We start from the raw sequence: 18,298 nt of genomic DNA on the forward strand, positions 1-18,298 counted from the left end.
GCACTAAATAAGTGCTCTATGCGCGTTTGTTAAAATAAAAACAAACACAGTTTGAAAAATGACAACAGTTAAGACTCTGCAATTTAAGCTCCCTCTGGGCTACTGCAGGGCAGATGAGAAGGCAAAGGAGACGCAGTGGCCTGAGCTAACAGGAGCTAACATGGACTGTGCGCAGTGTCTGTGATCCAAATGTGCAGTCTTGGGGCCAGTGAGACAGCTCAGCAAGTAAAGGCACCTACCGCCAAGCCTCAGGACCTCAGTTCTGTCCAACAAATCCACACAATGGAAGGAAAAAAATAGACTCCTGAAAGTTGTTCTCTGTCCTCCACACACATGGCATGCCATTCACACAATACATAAGTGTTTTTTGTTTTTTTTTAAAGTCTGCAGTCCACCATGGCGCACACCTTTAATTCCAGCACTTGGCTGGAGGCAGGAGGATCTCTGAATTTGAGGCTAGCCTTGTTTACATAGTGAATTCCAGGACAGCCAGGGTTACACAGAGAAACAGTCTCAAAAACAAGACTCTGCAGTCTCAAGAAAGCTGAAGCCAGCGCCCCCTATGGGCATCCCCTGGAAACGTTCCTGTCTCCTTGGGAGGTAGGGGAGGCCCCCGACATTCCTGCATACTCATTCAGGCCACTAAAAAGAGCAAGAGAGAAGAATAGAGACCCTAAGCAAGTCACGTGCCCCTTCTGAAGCTGCATTTCTAATCTGTGAATGAGAGGCTGAGACCGATCAAGCTTGGGTGGAGAAGGTCAGCTGTGAGAATGAAAGGAGACACCCAGAGTCCACGGGGGAAGTGCTCCCAAACGTAGCCTTTCTTGAGGTCGTTACTGTGATCTCTTTAATGTGCCCAGCAGAAAAGGCAGGAGCTGAACCTGGAAAAAGGGATTGTTTGAGCAAAGCAGAAAAGCTGCCTGGACCCTGGCTGGTGACCTTGCCCAAGGCAAGGGGCTTGGAGTTCTGTGCCAGTTCTGCAGGGCTGAAGCTCCTCAGAGGCACGGTGATTTGAATTTGTGGTCCCTGGGGGGGGGGGGACACCAATCTGGTTTAGGTCACAGGGGGTGGGGCATGTCTTCTTCACCTGGGGAGAGAGAGCTAAAGACCCCTAGGAAACCAGCCTCCTAAGAACCAGGAGGGAGCTGGAATTCAGCGGGAAGTACGTGAACTGTGTCTCTTCTCCCTGTACCCTATTGTTCCCCAAGGAGGGGCCTCAATCTTATCCTCCAGGGAACTGCCTCTTCAGTTGCTGCTAGCAGTCCTAGTGGGGATACTGGGGAGGGAACAAAGCAGGCTAGCATAAGAGGTAAAAGGTGCCCTACTGTCATTAGCCCAGGACCAGCCCCAGTTGATAAAGTGGACATGGGAGGGGCTCCTTCCTGCAGGGGGAGAATGAGGTCAGAGGGCACTCACTGCTCAGCAGGGAATCAGCTGCCCAGAAACTTGGAGGCCCCAGGTGGGAAGGGATTAGCAACCCTGCATTTCTCTGCAGAAGCTCTATCCCCCTACCCTCTGCCAGCCAGCTTGTGCCCCACCCCCTCCCACCAGCCATACAGCCCCACAGCCCTGACCAGGGCTTAGAAACAATCCTCTCAAGTCCAGCTGAGTCAAAAGCAAGTTTAGATCCATTCTACCCCAAACTGAGCCAGGATAGAGTTGATGGCTTTTAAAGAGCATGTGCGCATCCTGGCTTGGTGGCTTCCTCCTGAACATCCTGCTGGCCTAGAATCCTGGCCGCCTTCGGTCATGCTTCTTTTCCAGGTAGGAGGACACCAGGTGGAATACCTCCTTCCCTGCAGCCCCAGGACATTCACACAAGCAATCGACTGTGGGATATTGCAGGCCTCTACTCAAGCAAAAGAAAAGCCTAATGGCCACTTTTCTCTGAAGACTTGCCTTGTGGGTGATGGGGTGGGGGTGGGGCAAGCAGAAGCTCAGAGTTGTAAAGAACGGGAGGGTGCGGTCCAAGCTGGGATACAAGTTGTGTCTTTGAGTGCACGTGGTCTGAGACTCTGGGTGCACCAAAAAAGCAGGATTTTGAGCAGCTTTAAAACTACACTCAGATGCAGAAACCTTCCAAGAGACACAAGGCCAGCCAAACAAAGGCCTCAGTAGAGTGGCCTGGAGATGCTCTAGCTGCTCCCCTTACTAGACCTGAGATTCGGACAAGCTACTCAGCGATGCTTCACTAAGCTATTTCCCCAGCGGTAAAATGGGATTCGGAGGATCATCCTTCTAAAGAATGCTGTGGTGTTAAACAAGACAGCGTTTGTGACATGCTTAATAAGACACTTGCCTTCGCTAATTAATGGCAGCTGCTACTGTAATTATCGTTGTTGTTTTCCTAACTGAGGCCTCTTCCATGGCTGCCCAAGGGCCTCATGGTGGTCCGTTTTTACCCAGCCCTGAGAGCAACCCAAGGCGTCTTACCTGACTCACTGGGCACATACTGGTGACCCAAGTCCTCTTGGACACTGGCGGAGAGGTTTGGCTGCGATAAGCCCTTGTCCTTGCGCAGCCTGGAAAGGCCCCACCGGTGCCGGCTTCGGCTTTCCCCTGGAGCTGTACACACCCAGACTCATGAGCTCTTGTGTAGCCTTTACCACATGGCACCCACATCCCTGTAGCCCCCCCCCCCCAAAAAAAAAAAAACCCAAATCCAAACCAAACCAGCAAAAAACCTTGTCCCTCCTCTTCCTAGCCTCTGCCTCTCCACTGCCCTCTCTACCCACGCCTGTGCCCCCTTCCGGCTTCTAGAGCCCCCTTCTTTCAGAGCCTGTCGCTAGCTCACCACTCCCATTACTCGCCTAGTCCCTCCTTACCTGAGGAACCCGATGTGCCGCTGGCCTCTGAGCCCAGAGACTCAGCGGAAGGTGTGGCGGCACCAGTCTGAGAGGCCAGCTGATTGTGCGGAACACCGAGGCGTCGCAGGCTCTCCCCTTCGGAAGTAGCCCTGCGCAGCCGTCCAAACAGCGGCGTGCTGCGACCCGAGGCGCCCCCGGAGTCCTCGCTGCTGCCGCTGCGCTGCAAACGGCTGGACAGACGCTCCAGTGTGGAGCTGAGTCTCCTGCGAACCGCCAGCACCGGGGAGCCCCGAGCTGAGCTGCCACCCTCGGAGCTCTCCCCGTCTCCACTGCGGGACTCCCAGGCAGGGTGTCGCTGCCCGGGCGGAGTCCGCCGCAGCTTCTGCGACAGGGACAGTGAAAGGCGACGCACAAGGCCCGGCTCTCCCGCTACCCTGAGGTCCTGCACGGAGCGGGAGCGCTCCTGCCGTCGCACCAGCTCTAGAGGCGTTCCCGCCGGGCTGGGCCGGTATATGCCATCGTCCTCCGCCCCACGGAAGGGACCGCGCTCCTCCGAGCGCGAGCGGCTCAGTAGCCTCAGGCCCCGCGACAGTGGCGATTCGCGGCTGCGCTTGAACTTAGCCTCGAACACAGCCTCTGATTCGAGGTTCTCGATACTGCCGCTGAGGCTGCTGCCTGGCCTGGGGGGCACCGTGGCAACTCGGGCTTTCTCAGCTAGCACTGGAGGAGTTCTGGCCGAAGGCACGCGCTTCTCAGAGGCTCCGGGCGGTGGGGAAGCCACCCTGGCAAACACAGCCGCGTGGGGCTTGGGCTCTGATGGGGGCACAGCGGGGTCCTGTGGGGACAGGGTGGGACTGGACAGCTGGAGCGACTGCATGATCTGGGCATAGGGGGTGAGAGGCTGCGCTGGCATTTGCAGAGCCAAAGGGGGTTGTGCTGGTTTGGCAGCTCGGACTGGTTCTGGTTTGGGCTCTGGGACCTTTTCTGGAACAGGCTGAGGTGTTGGAGGCTGGGGAGAGTCTCTGGATGTGGCAGCGGCAGGTTCCGGGGACTTGGTGACACTGGGTTTGGGGACGCTGGGCCTTGCAGGGCTCGGTGGCTGGGTCTCGCTAAGAGCAGATAAGGAGGGAGACTCCTGCAGCCTGCGAGCCCCAAGCCTGGCTACGGGGATTTCGAGGGGTGCCCCCGCGCGGCGGTGCCGACCCCGGGGTTCTGCCTCACCCTGAGAGAAGCTGCTGCTCTTTTGCAGGCCCCGGGACTCGGGAGGGGGCTGGTGGTGGGGAGCAGCCTCGCTGGAGGCAGCCCGCGCCATCCTGGGATCCCGTGCACGACCACCCAGGCTCTCCAGCAGGGGTCCCCTGAGGCCGCTGACCTTGCCATCCTCGGGGCCTCCCCTTAGCAGCCGCTGACGCAGGGCCTGCAGCCTCTGGGCATACTCGCCCTCACCCAGGCCTCCCCGAGTCAGGCGGGTGGCACCCGGGCTGGGGCTCCTGCGCTGCGGCAGCTCCACAGATGCTGCCTTGTGCAGGCTCCGGCCCGGCTCCCGCGACCCGACTCGGGGCAGGGCACTCTCAGCAGAGCTGCCCCTCCGGAGCTCTGGCCGCCTGGGGCTAGGCCCATCAGGGGACTCCTGGCCTGGAGAGGGGAGTGCCTCAAGGCTGGGGGCCTCTTGGTCCTTAGAGGGAGCCCTTCCCTGTTCTTGCCAGTCCATGGGGGTGCCAGACCCAGCTTCCTGGGTCCCCAGAGCCTCATCTTCGGTGGGGATGTCGGTGAGGGATACCCGAGAACCAGAGAACTCAGGCTGCAGGGGGCGGGGTACTGAGGGAAGTTCCTCCAACTCTTCCTCTTCTGAGTCTGAAGAGGATGAGAGTCCCCCACTCGGGGGTTGTCTTCTAGGCATGGCCACCCACACCCGCTCCGGGGGAGCCCGTAGCAGTTCCGGAATGGGGCGCAGCACCAGGTGGCACTTGTAGCTGATTTGAGAGCGCTGTAAACAAGGTTCTACAGTCAGACCAGAAAGGCCCAGAGGCTTAACTGGTTCCCAGGCCCCTTTCAACTCTGGAGAAAGATATAGCAGTGGGAGGGCAGCTCAGGCAGGAATGGCGGGGGTGGGGGTGGGGGGCAGGGAGGCAGATTCACCGTTGAAAAGAAATATTGTGGGAGGAAATTAGTGTGAAAAGGACAGAGGCAGGTCCGGGACAAACTCACCTGCCACCTCCTCCGTGACAGAAAGAGCTTCAGGTGATCTGTGCTCACTTCTGCACCCTTTGCTTCTGTCTGCAAACCCAGGAAAGAAGGCCTGAGGGACAGCACTCTGTCAACCCAGACCTTTGTAAAAGATAACGTCCACTGTGGGGCTTGGAACAAGAAGTACTGATTCCTGAGGGTCTTGTCCAGAGTCAGGCCAGAGCTAGAGCTGAGACAAATTCTTTGACTACAGGAGGAGAGGCAGGTAACAGGCAATGCCTGAGGGCAGCTTTCCTTCTGTAGCCCCCCCTAGCTCCTTCCTGTCTGTCTCTGTGTATGACCAGCATCCCAGACATCTGAAGTCCTAGTGGTCCAGATTCATAAACGCTGCCTGCAGCAGCCCACCCGGGCTCACTCTGATGCTACTTGTTTCTGATCCGAGGAAGGAAACTCTTCAGGAGTTGCTAGCAGAATGGCTTGTCTTTGGCTGACCCAGCACAGTGTTCAGTGACAAGTATTTTATTTTGCAGGATGAAATGCGTTATGTTCAGTGCTTTGTGTGCGAGGCAAGCAGTCTGCCACTGAGCCATATTGGCATCACGCAACGACGAGTGGATTTAGATGCCTTCTCTGGACTCATTTACTGACCACCTTCTTAACAGGGCCTGCCGCTGTGTTCTGGGATGCTGGGGCTTGAAGATGATAAGAACCATTCACATGAAGTTCCTAAGTGAGTGAGCCAGGCCACCCTGTCAACAGTGTGTGGAACAACCCAGGACAGAGATGGCCACACAAAAGGGAGGGAATTAGGCCAGGACTGGTCTTGTGTACCAGTAGGAACCCTGAAGAGGAACCCCCTCCCCAAGGATAGGAAAAGGAGTCCAGGCTTATGCTTAGAGTCTATGCTACTCCAACTTGATCATTGACTTGGGCCTCAGTTTCCTTATCAACAAAATTGGGAGTAATACCACAATCTTTTAGAGATCTACCGTGAGGCTAATAAGTCACACGTATATAAACCGAATATCATAGTTAACATGCACAATAAATGTTTGGACTAGACTCACTTTGAACCAAGGATGTTCCAGTGTCTCTTCTGCAGTAGGTCTCCTGTAAAGGAATAAGAAGTAATACTCTGTCATTCTTTCATTCATGCACAGTTGAGAAAATGGGACCTCTTAAGAACTGGGGATTTGGTGCTAGAGGGATGGCTCAGTGGTTAGGAACAAATGCTGCTCTGCCAAAGGATTGATCAGGTAGATTACAGCTGTCTGTAAATCCATCTGCTGGGGCTCTGGGGCCTCTGGCCTCCACAGATCTCATCACTCATATGCACACAACACTCATGTGCAGACACACACCACACACACAAAACGATAAAAATTAGCTAAGCAGTGGTGGCACACCCCTTTAATCCCAGTATTTCAAAGGCAGAGGCAGATGGATCTCTGTGACTTCAAGGCCAGCTTGGTCTACAGAGAGAGTTCCAGGTCAGCCAGGGCTACACAGAAACATTCTGTCTTGAAAAAAGTCAATCTAGGGGGCTGGAGAGATGGCTCAGTGGTTAAGAACACCAACTGTTCTTCCAGAGGTCCTGAGTTCAATTCCCAGCAACCACATGGTGGCTCACAACCATTTGTAATGGGATCTGATGCCCTCTTCTGGTGTGTCTGGAGACAGCTATAGTGTACTCATATACATTAAATAAATAAATAAGTAAGTAAAAAGTCAATCCATCAATCAATAAAAACAAATCTTTTGAATTTTTTAAAAAAGAGTCAGGGGTTGCCTACCTACGGGCAGGGTTTGGTAGGAGTAGGCAGGTGGTTGGGGGGCAGTCTCTGCAGTTAAGGGCTCTTATACTCACAGTCGATCCTGCACCAGCACTTTGATGAGGAAGCCCCGGGCCTCCCTGCTCAGACTCAGGAACGTAGTCTCCTCAAATGCCACATTGTAGTTTCGGATATTCATGAGTGTTGTCCGGTCATTCTCCCCAACAAATGGGGAGATGCCAGTCAAACTGCAAGGGCAGAGTGGGCTATGGTAAGAGACAGGCAGCGTCTTGAGGTGAAGCACAATGCCTATGGTGAGGGGCCAGGAACAGGTGGAGACCCAAGGCTGTGTGGACACCAGAGGCTGGGCAAATCTGGACAGGAAGTCAGAGTTTTCAGTCTTGTCCTGCTCCCACTTGAGGTCCTTGGATAGGCAGAGAGGCAGTGGTGCCTTGGGAGCCGATTGCCTGTGCTTTGGAGAATAAGTTCTGTCCCTCCTCCAGTGTGGCTTTCCCATGGGGTGGTGTATCCCCCTTTAGCCCAGACTCTGGACCTTCTAGGGTCAGGTTGTTCCCTGCCAAGATGTTGTTCAACCTGCACTGGCCTTTGGATCCAGTGTGCCTACCTCTTGTGGAGCTGAGACATGCCAACCTGAACAACCAGACTGGTGCATGTGAAACCCCTTAAGTATGGAAGTGAAGGGAGAGGGATGTGGCCCTTGTGAGTGTTAGGGGTCAGCCAATCAGGAGACTGCAGAGGGGTCCTTACCAGAGGAAGGCAACGACGCCCACGGGCCTGTGGGAAACCAGAAATACATGTGAGAGGCCAGTCCACTCCAAACAGAAATGAGTAGCTACCACCATGCTGATAAGGATGAGTCCTCCCTGGGAAAACTACATAGGAGTGTCTACTTCCGGTAGGAACTCAACCCAAAGTCAGGGGCCATGGCAAAGTTGGCTGAAGCCCAGAAGTCTGATGACCAATAAGCTTATACCACCAAGGCCCAGAAGGACTGGGTTAGCCTCAAATGATGAAAGATGAAAATCACTTGGGCAGAAGGGAAACTTTAGGAGCCATGCTACCCTCTGACTGTCAGAAGAGGAAACCCAGTTTTCCTGAAGCTCTTCCCAGCCAGTGAGCAAGTCCCCAACGTGACCAGCATGCCAGCATTACCAGATGTCAGTGACTCCAGACACAGGGCTCTGGTTGACAATCTCAGGTGCTACAAACTCCGGTGTGCCATACTGACAGTACTGGGGCTCCCCCGGAGTGAGTTCCTGGGCGTTCCCGAAGTCACAGATGCGCACCTGCTCCTCACCCCCGGCACCATCCCACACCAGCAGGTTCTCCGGCTAAAACCAAGGCATGGGAACTGGTTAAAGAAGAACACCCCAAATGGTAGCCCTACCTCCTGCGTGCTCGCCACACCCCTCCTCACCTTGACATCCAGGTGCAGTACATGGCTCTGATGCAGATAGCATATTCCCTCTAGTACTTGCCGCATATAGGTCCGAGTCTGTGGAAACAGGGAGGTCAGAGTCCGTGGGGGAGGCGGAACACTCTGCTTGATCATCGCCAGAGATGTGGCAAGAGGTCAGGCCATGCCCGGGCGTGGCCTTCAGACGGTTCATGAAAGCTCATCTGTGGCTCACCACACAGGATGAAGGATGCTAAGACTCAGGGTTACCATATGCCGTTGCACAAAGTTGTGCACAGTACACATACAGAGGAGAGTGGTTTGCATTACACTAAATAGAACCATGCAGTATACAGCTCGTACACCATGCAGTGAGATCAAAATCTAGGTAGTTTTCATAGAATGTTTGAGTTAGGAAAATCGGGAAGCAATGGAGTTAGGGCCTGAAATGTGTCTGTTGTTGTTTACAGAGGACAGTCTTGTCTTGTGGAGTGGGGGATTGTGCTGTCTATGTTCTCCACCACCAACCCTGGCTTCCTTGTGGGCACAAATGGCGTGTAAAAGACCCACCCGCCATCCTTAGAGTTCACACAGGTGAAAGACGGTACACAACCTTGCCCCTTCCACCCACTGCCCTCACCTCAGACTCACACACGGTGGGCTTCCTGGCCATGCGTTCTAGAAGCTCTTCTGTGCAGCTGTGTCATAGGTCAAGGAGTAAGGGTCAAGCACTAACTGCCCTGCTCAACCCCAGAACGGAGTCCAGCCCGTGCTCAGAGCTCCTAGGGCCCGCGTTTCCCACAAAGCACATCTGACATGGTCAGACGGGTCAGATGCTGTGTTCTACTTTCCTGGCAGCAGGTTCCACAGATAAGGAGACCTGCTTGAACTCAAACTCTCAGGCAAGTCCCTTACCCATTCATTTCTTCCCCAAAGAGTGAAATGAAGGTGACAGGTCCTCTCCTGGCGTATGAAGCATTTTATAGGGCTGGAATTGTAGTAGAATCTTATTGACTACAGATAGAACCTCTTGGTGCTGTTTGAGAGTAACCCAGAGGTCCTCATAATGAAATCATCTCTCATTTTGCTGAGGTCTGGACTTGAACAGTGAGGCCGTGAGGCTGGTGTGTAGGTCAGAGTCACCCTGCTCCAGGAGGACCACGCCAACCGCCAGCATGGTTAGCTCAATGAGACTTAGTTGAGCCAAAGGTTTTATACAAGAGAAAGGTGTGGCTTTCTGAAAAGAGCCCTGGTGAGTGAAGCAAGGTCTGGGGTCTCATCTGGAGCAGGGTCCTGTCAAATGGGCAGACGCAGTGCACTGCATCCCACGATGGGACACAGAGTTTGCTAGATGCAGGACCTTAGACCACACTAGTTAGCCTCTTTCTGCCTCTTTCATCAGCCATAAAACAAGGATGAAGTTCTTGTACACCAGGTAGACATACATGAGGACTGAGTACGTACTAATTATAAAACCCATACAGCATTGCCAGGAACACACTAAATGCTGTGTAAACTTAAGATTTTTTTTTTTCTTTTTGAGACAAGGTTTCTTATGTAGTCCCTTCCTGTCCAAGAACTCTCTCTGTAGAATAGGCTGGCCTTGAACTCGCAGAGATCCTCTTGTCACTATCTCCTGACAACTGCAATTAAAAGTGTTTGACATAGCCTGGACTGGGTTATGAAGATAAGAATGACCATAAGCTTCTGATCTCCCTCCCCAGCGCTGGGATCAGAGGCCTGTGTCTCCACATGCATTTTTTTATGCAGTGCTGTAAACTGAACCCAGGGCTCTGACCATGCTAAGTGAGCCAGAGCCCCCTCCCAGTTGTGGCCTTAGCTCAAAGGACCACTTTGCAAAGGGTAAAACACATTCCAAATTTGCCTTTACAAAGAACAGTCTTTCATCCCCGTCTTGTCCCAGGATACAGCTCCGTGACAATGACAAGTCCCCTGCGCCTCTCAAAGGCTTCGTGGAAGTAGAGCACACAGTCATGCTGGAGTCGGGCCAGCAACCGGGCCTCACGTCTTGCTGATGCTTTAGGCTTAGCTTGGCTAGGGATGAACTTGGCTGCAAACTCCAGGCCAGAGCTCCGCTCCACTACACGCCGAAGGTAGGAGAAGGCACCCCTGGATGACACAGGAAAGGTAACAAGATACTGCTGTTACTATAGCACTGACCCTCCATCCTTCCTGGCCCTCAGATCCAGCAGCCCCCTCTTGGTCTTTGAAGCCAGCTCTTCCTTGTCCCACACCTGCCGATCTCTTGGTGAATGTCGTAGTAGTCGCTAAGTCTTCTTCCTCGGTGTTCCTCATCCTCTCCAACCCCTTCAACCTCCATGGCTGTTTGAGCTGAGGAGGAGATAGATGTCTCCATGTTGGGAGAAGGTCAAGAAACAGACAAGAGCAGAGATGGGCAATGTGGAACAGATTCAAAAGGACAGAATGCTGGTACAGGGCAGGGTACTGTCTGTCCCCTCTCCCCAGAACACTAACCCACCTGAATGCACAGACAGCTCTGCCTTGCAGGAGACTTCGCCTGCCAGGTTCCGGGCTGTACAGGTATAGACGCCTCCATCCTGGCTTCCTGCACTGAGCACCACCAGGGAACACTCGTTCTCCTCATACACGAAGCTCACATGATTGCTCTCGGCCAGCAGCACCTCATCCTGCGGAGGGTGGAGTCACTTGCAGCCTGAGTCTGGCTTCACTGATACCTGGGCCTAGTTATTCCTCCACACCAAACAACTCTTTCATCTGGACCTGAAGGCCAAGAGCCTGCCTATCAATCCCCACTTCTGTCTCTACATAGTTCCTCTGACCCTGGGACCAGAATCAGCTTCTCCATTATCTCTTGTTAATAGCCCCTTAGCTGTGCCAGGTGATGGTGGCACACACCTTTAATCCCAGCACTCACTTGGGAGGAAGAGGTAGACAGATCTCTTAGTTTGAGTCCAGCCTCATCTACAGAGCAAGCTCCAGGACTGCCAGAGCTACACAGAGAAACTCTGTCTTGGAAAAACCAAAAACCCAAACCAAACCAAACCAACCAACCAAACAAGATCCTTAACCCTTCAGTTGTCCCCCAGAGTCCATCCTCCTCTTCCTCCTCTTCCTCCTCTTCCCTTCTTCTTCCTCCTTCTCCTCTTCCTCTTCCTCCTCCTCCTCCTCCTCCTCCTCCTCCTCCTCCTCCTCCTCCTCCTCCTCCTCCTCCTAACCACTCTCTGCCCAGACACTTTGAAGGCCTTCCAGGACTCCACAAACTCCCCACCAGCTGCCTCAACCTGCATTACCCGCTGACCTTGTACCACATGATGTCCGGCAGTGGTTTCCCCTCAACTACCACAGCAAAGCGAGCGGTTTCTCCAGGCCCCACCTCTACATCTTCCATGATAGATTCAAACCGAGGTGCTTCTGCAACACACAGGGGCAGGAGAGGACCGGATGTCATCACCACAGGGGCCTGCCTTCTCAAGCCCTGTCCTCATCAGCAACTCATAGAGAATCTCAGGCCCTGCCTTCCCAGCTTCCCCCTCCCCTGAGGACTCCAGAGTTCCTAGCTTGGCTCTCACTGTAAATCCTAACAAGACGCTTTTCAAGGCCCTGAAGCACAGTCACTGATACAGGTTTCTTGGTGCGACCCTTAGAATTCATTTGATGGCTTTGAAATAAGGACGTTTTTATACACAAAAGAAATCTGGATGTCATATCTCTCTGGTTTGGCTATTCAGCCCTTCCTTTCTGCAGTAACATGAGGCAGGTGCAATGTGGCTCAGAGCTGCCCCCTATGGGTAACTGCTCTTCTCAACACCCCACCTGGTGGCCTCAGACTGCCTGAACTTGGTTGGTCCCTGCAGGAGGAAGCTGGGGCTGTGACCTAGACTTCAGCTCCTGAAGGGCACAGCCTCTATCTTGAGGCTTCTCTCTCTGATTCTTATTTAAATTGTCTAGGAAGCCCTCTACCTTCTGGGAAATGGCAAGCCAAACAAACAAACAAAAAAAGCACTGCCCAGATATTAACTGGACAGTCTCAGAATGAAGTCTCCACTTAATTCTCTCGCAAACCACACAGCCACACCATCCTCTGCAAAGCTGCCTCTAGTTCTCATGGTAGACTTAAACACGCTTTGCAGTGTGCCTTGTGAAGGCTGTGAATCCCAGGCCCTGTGTTCTGAGTGCATCTCGAGGACCCCAGAGGAATGAAAGTAATCAAGCCCCTAAGGGAAAGAATAGAGCAGCTGAGTATAGATTGCCACCACCATAGGGACCCGCCTGGCTTTATATAGACAACAGGAGAGGCTATTAAGGGGGTAGGGAAGAGGCTGTTATGTGACAGTCAAGAGAAGAGGTTGCCTTTCTACCTACCCTGCCCGGGTCCTGGTGAAGCAGGACAGAGAAGAATGGGGTATCTGCTATAGGACAAAGGTCCCTTTTGGCTCTGGGTCGTTAAGATAGTCTTTCTCCATTATCATCCATGCCATGCTAGGATGCAGGGCTCCTAGGCCTCTCCAAGCCCCAAATTTGGCTACACCTGAAAGGGTGGACAAATCTAGCAGATACTATGTCTGGAGACAGAGTGGTGACTGAGTCAGAAATGCAGGGTAGGAACTGGACAAGAGTAAAACTCCTGAAATGGAAACCCCATCAACACAGGGCCAGGAGGGCCCCAGCTCCTCCTCATCCCCTCTGTGGCTGCTCCATCCCTCTCTGAACTGACTCCCCTGTCTGCTGAGGGAGGAAGCAATTTGTCAAGGTCAAAACTCTAGAGGTTTTTAAGTGAGCTTCAATGATTTTTTTTTAAAGCAACAGAAAATGTCCATTTGCTCATAGATTGTCTGTGCTAACTAAAATGTCACTGTGTTTGCTTTTGGCTGGAACTGTATCCACTCAGCAGGTAACAATAGTTCAGGTGGATCTGAAGTTTAAAAGTGGCGGTTACAGATGCTGGACTTAATTAGCAATCCAAAACACAAAACAGCGGCTCCTCAATGCATGCCATAGCCCCAGAAGCTCTGAGTTTAAAGGAGAAATTCCCCCCCAAAAAGGGGGGACTTTGTTTCTGGACCTTGACATGCTTAAGGTGACAGAGGTGAAATCCGAGTGGCTGTGCTGAAGGGCAGCTGGGAGCCTCGGAGCTGGCGCAGGCGACAGGCTGTTCTTGAGGGCGTTTGCTTTTTAATCAGTTTCTCCTTTCATGCTGTTTTTGCTGAGACACTGTTTCCTTACTGATTTTAGCACAGGAACGAATAGTACTCAGAGCTTTGCAGTCTGGCATGGGGACTTGAACCTAGCTCCTGAACTTAGAGTCTGTGACCTTGGGCCAGGTTACTTAACACTTGACAGTCTTCATCTGCAAAATGGGGATGACAACTAACCCCATCTCACAAGGCTGAGGCATTAAATGAGGTGTGTGAAGTACTTCACGGTGATCCTGGCACTTACAAGACGCTAAACACTATAACATTGTAAACAATGTTGTGTATGCAGGTGGGTGTCAGTGCGAGGGATCCAACCTAGGGCACTCGCCTTTAATCCCAGCACTTGGGAGGCAGAAGCAGGAAGATCTCTGTGAGTGTGAGGCCAGCCTGGTCTACAAAGCAAGTTCCAGGACAGCCAGGGCTGCACAGAGAAACCCTGCCTCAACTAGACCTCCTTCACTTGTAGCCCAGGTTGCCTCAAAATCACAGTCATCCTGGCTCTGCTCCTGAGTATAGTTATAGAACACGTCACCATGCGTGATCAATAAATATTAACATTACTACTGCTGTTATCACTAGAATTGTTACTAGAATGACAGTAACCTGAGTGGGAGGACATGGGATTGAATCTCCAGCAATGGGAACATGCCTCAAAAGGATGAAGAACTTGTCACTTACCTGCCAGCTCCAGGGTGACCGAGCAGGCCTTTGTGCCGTGGCGGTTTCGGGCACTGCAGGTAAGGGGCCCCAGGTCTCGTCGGCTCACCCGGCAGATCCGAAGACAATATTGGTCGTCATCGGGCTGACTTAGTTCATACACACCTGTGCGCGGCTCGAGGAGGGCTCCCCGGCAGCTAAGGGAGATATGAGGAGTGGTCTTGCCAGGTGGGGTTGGGGATGGATGATCCCAGCTAGGGGGCAATGGTGAGTAAGGACTCATACCTCCTCCAGACAACCTGGGCCTCCACATGGTTAAAAGTGACGGTGACACAGGCAGGCTGGCCTTCTACCACATACACAATGTCCTGCTTGTCCAGAACAGCAGGCGCCTCTTCCAGGGGTGGGCCTGGCAGAGGAGAACACAGGCTCTGTGCTGGGCTGGCACTGGGGCTATGGTACCCTTAGCACCATCATCCCCTGGTCCTCTCCCCCCTCCTATACTTCTTTAGAGTTCCAGTTTTACAGATGGAGAAGCTGAGGTTCAGAGAAATGGAACATAGGCAGGAAGCACCCAAAGAAGTAGCTGGACCACTGCCACCACTGATGGGGTGGGGTCCACGCTACAGTTACCGAGTCTAGATAGCCTTTGAGCCTCCACCACTGACCCCGCCCCCACCCCATCCACACAGCATTGGGCTCACCATGTTCTAACAGCTGTATGGGTTCCGACGGTGCTGAGGGCTTGCTGCTGCTCTTGCCACTGGAGCTGAGGACCCGGAAGATGTGCTGGATCCCCTTCTTCAGCCCTGTGGCTGCCCACTCAGGCTTCCGAAGGCCCGTGACCAGTGCTGTCCACTGGTCCGAGCCTAACACCTGGTGCTGCACAGTGTATGTCAGGGAATCTGGATCTAGCGGGAGAAACAGCTAAGATGTTCCTTGATCCCACTTCTAGAGTACTCTCCACTCCTGTCCCCCACTGTATGCTCAAAAGCCTAGAGCTTTCTGTGCCCCTGCCTGAGCATTCTCTGTTCATACTTCATCCCCACCCTGTGACCTGTATGACCTTCACCTACCAATAGCCATGTCCAGACTCCTGGGTGGGTTCCATGACAGTGTGACCATCCTTCCAGTCACAGCCACTACTTGTGGAGCGCCATCTGGAGGGCCTGGAACCACATCTGAAAGCCATGGGTGGAAGGCGGGAGGTGGGAGGGTGCTTTAGAGCCTCACAACTCCACAGGATCACCAACGCTTAGAGAGCTAGGCCAGAGGCTCAGCCACAGGCACAGGAAAAGGCCAGCTCCTCCCTCGGGAGTGGAGAGGGAGCTGGTGTAGAGTACCCTTCCCCCAGCCTCACCCCTAGTTGGCGCCAGTGGACACAGCTACTAGCCAAGATGCTTGCCTCACCTGTGACATAGAGATGGGCATAGCAGGCCGCTTTGCCCAGCTTGTTGGCGATGACACTCTTATAGACGCCAGCGTGCTGAGGCCCCACAGCTGGGAACACCAGGCGATGTATGTCCCTGTCTGTGGGGGAGGAACAACGACACGTGACTGATCAGGAGGATACTTTATGGGACGAGCCTTTGGCAACCTAAGCCTGGCCATACATATGTTACCCACTGAAGAGAGAGGGTGAAGTGGGAAAGGACAGAGCAGCCACCAAGAGGCATGTGCTTCTTGGAGCCAAAGCTAGAACCTGTTGCTTCAGCATTCCAAGCCTAGCCAGTTGGCACCTTCTCCTCATACAGGGTTTGTCTGTGTTTGTATGTCGGTGTGTCTGTGACAGCTCCCTCATTCCTGTACCTCCAAGGGATTACAACTTCCAAGTCATTATTCTGACACAGGTTTCTTCGTGGATCCCGCCTCAGTCTCGTCTCACCCTCATCTCCAGTGGAAATGGAGGAAAGCCCACCGGAGATCAGCTAAACCAGAAGCTCCAATATCCATCTCACCATCTGGCTGTAATTCCTTCCCTACTATCTGTCTATCAGGTCCCTGGACAGGCCTGGACAGGCCACGTGGGTTCCACCTCGGAGTCTGTTCGCCATGCTCCTCCATTTCAGAATGTTCTCAACTCTTACCTGAAGCTTCCTTCTTTAAGACACAGTTCAGGTGCATGACCATGAAGCCTACCCTGCCATGTCCCCACCCTCCTCCTTCCAGTGCCCTGATGCCCTCCCTGGGTCTCCAGTGCCCTCCAGTAATGTTCATTGCTGGGTACCAGTTCCCGGTGACTTTAGATTCCTCCTCCCCACTTCCAGGAGTCACAACTCCTGTCCAGCTCTGCCTGGTCCACCTAGAATGCAATGCCTTGCATGCAATTAAGTGCCAACTATATGTCATATTATAAATTATAGTAAGAGTTGCCTGCTCTGTGTTCATCCGATGCCAGGTACCCTAATCCTTCCAACAACCCTACGAAATGATCCCCATTTACCCAGGAGGTCAGAGACATGAATTGACTTGTCCAAGGTTACACAGCTAGTAAATGATGAAGCAACGGCTTGAACTTGAGTTCCATTTCATCTCAAAGCTCTTGCTTTGCACTCCGCTCTATCAATAGTAAGGATGCTGCCGTCTGGCCGGACATGAAGAAGTGGTGGCCTGTGCTGTTCTCCTTCACACCAGGGCTGTCTCCAAACACTCCTGCCTTCCTTTAGCACTTATCTCACTGGGAATGGCTATCAATTCGTTTATCTCTGCCTACACCATTTAAAGGGGAAGAGATACCAGAGGCTGCCAGTGACCCCAGACACAGGTACAGCAGAGACACCAACTCCAATCCTGAGCCAGACAGACATCTATCCAGGGCCTCCAATGGGGACACAGGAAGGTCTGTGACTAAGCAATGACGGCTTTGGATGCTGCACTGGTAGGGATGAGGTGAGGGTAGAGTTGGGGGAATGAGATGTGAGTGATTAAAAACAATCTAGCTTTCTTCCTTCATTCCTCTCTCTCATACTTCCTTTCCTTCCCTTTCTCCTTCCCTTCCCTTCCCTTCCCTTCCCTTCCCTTCCCTTCCCTTCCCTTCCCTTCCCTTCCCTTCCCTTCCCTTCCCTTTCTTTCCCTTTTCTTTCCTTTGACAGGGTTTCATGTGATCCAGAGCAACCCAGAAATCTCTGTTTAGTTTAGAATGACCTTGAACTTCTGGTCTTCCTTTCTCTACCTCCCAGATGCTGGCATTACAGGTGTATGCCACCATGCCCGGCTTAGACAGTAGTAGAGATCACACCCAGGCCCCCCAAGGATGAGGGTAAGCACCTTACCAACTGAGCTACACGCCCCCCCCCCAGTCAGGAGTCAAGAGCAGTCCTTAAGAGGTGGGCTTGAGTCAGGAGGTCCTTGCTTACCTTTGAGGAAGTGTCTGTACCTCTCTAAGCCTCAGTTTCCCCATCTGTAGACAGGTATAAGAGTACCTGCCTATGGCAGGGTAAGACTGTCCCTGCCAGGTCTTCAGGATTTGGGGTGCATCACATAGAAAGCACCTATTACATTAAGGGGCTCTTAGCTCTAGAAGAGAACCATCATGAATAGGCAGGAGGAGCTCACATGAGATTCATGTTGCTTCAACAACAGAACACAAGTGTTACCTCGGGAAAATAACCAAGCAAGAGGACTCCAACCCAAGTCCTGACTCTCTCTTTCCTGTTTGCTATTTGCCAGTGAGCCTGGGTCAGCTTCCCTTTAGCAAGACCCTGCACATGCCAAGCCTTCCACTGAGATTTCTCAGGCTTGGGGGCAGCTCTGCTCTATCAAAAATGAGAATAGACGTGATTAAAAACTGTAATAAGATAATAATAATTTGCTGACCGATTGTGATCTAACAGGCTCTGCTCTGGGGCAGTGGGAGCGGTGGTGGTGGTTTGCGTGCGTGTGTTAGTGTATGTGTGTGTGTCTGTGTGTGTGTTTGTGTGTGTATCTGTGTGTGTCTGTGTGTGTGTGTCTGTATGTGTGTGTGTCTGTGTGGGTCTCTGTGTGTGTGTGTGTCTGTATGTGTGTGTGTCTGTGTGGGTCTCTGTGTGTGTGTGTATGTTTGTGTGTCTGTGTGGGTCTCTGTGTGGGTCTCTGTGTGTGTCTGTGCGTGTATCTGTGTGTGTGTCTGTGTGTGTGTCTCTGTGTGTGTGTCTGAGTATGTGTCTGTGTGTGTGTCTGTGTGTGTGTCTGTGTGTGTGTCTGTGTGTCTGTGTGTGTATCTGTGTGTGTGTGTCTGTGTGTGTGTCTGTGTCTATGTGGGTCTCTGTGTGTGTGTCTGTG

The 18,298-nt window shown here is 52.8% G+C and overlaps 1 protein-coding gene across 11 annotated transcripts in view; it reads right to left on the bottom strand.

The window, feature by feature from the left end:
* Positions 1–18,298, bottom strand: part of Speg (striated muscle enriched protein kinase) — a 55,652-nt gene that overhangs the window by 5,872 nt on the left and 31,482 nt on the right. For 10 of the 11 annotated variants that reach the window (XM_076931620.1, XM_076931627.1, XM_076931621.1 and 7 more), the window contains 18 exons: positions 15,449–15,568; positions 15,115–15,219; positions 14,743–14,949; positions 14,324–14,447; positions 14,060–14,235; positions 11,485–11,597; positions 10,684–10,852; positions 10,439–10,535; positions 10,113–10,313; positions 8,824–8,881; positions 8,205–8,282; positions 7,940–8,118; positions 7,535–7,561; positions 6,862–7,014; positions 6,062–6,104; positions 5,016–5,084; positions 2,826–4,794; positions 2,434–2,565 (listed from right to left, as the gene is read on the bottom strand). In XM_076931620.1, the coding sequence (XP_076787735.1) occupies positions 2,434–2,565; positions 2,826–4,794; positions 5,016–5,084; positions 6,062–6,104; positions 6,862–7,014; positions 7,535–7,561; positions 7,940–8,118; positions 8,205–8,282; positions 8,824–8,881; positions 10,113–10,313; positions 10,439–10,535; positions 10,684–10,852; positions 11,485–11,597; positions 14,060–14,235; positions 14,324–14,447; positions 14,743–14,949; positions 15,115–15,219; positions 15,449–15,568 (4,020 nt within the window). Of the gene's footprint in view, positions 1–2,433; positions 2,566–2,825; positions 4,795–5,015; positions 5,085–6,061; positions 6,105–6,861; positions 7,015–7,534; positions 7,562–7,939; positions 8,119–8,204; positions 8,283–8,823; positions 8,882–10,112; positions 10,314–10,438; positions 10,536–10,683; positions 10,853–11,484; positions 11,598–14,059; positions 14,236–14,323; positions 14,448–14,742; positions 14,950–15,114; positions 15,220–15,448; positions 15,569–18,298 lie in introns of those variants that run through there. The other variant, XM_076931625.1, reaches the window with a different exon arrangement.

Source organism: Arvicanthis niloticus, chromosome 3, assembly GCF_011762505.2.
Source record: "Arvicanthis niloticus isolate mArvNil1 chromosome 3, mArvNil1.pat.X, whole genome shotgun sequence".
Lineage (NCBI taxonomy): Eukaryota > Metazoa > Chordata > Mammalia > Rodentia > Muridae > Arvicanthis > Arvicanthis niloticus.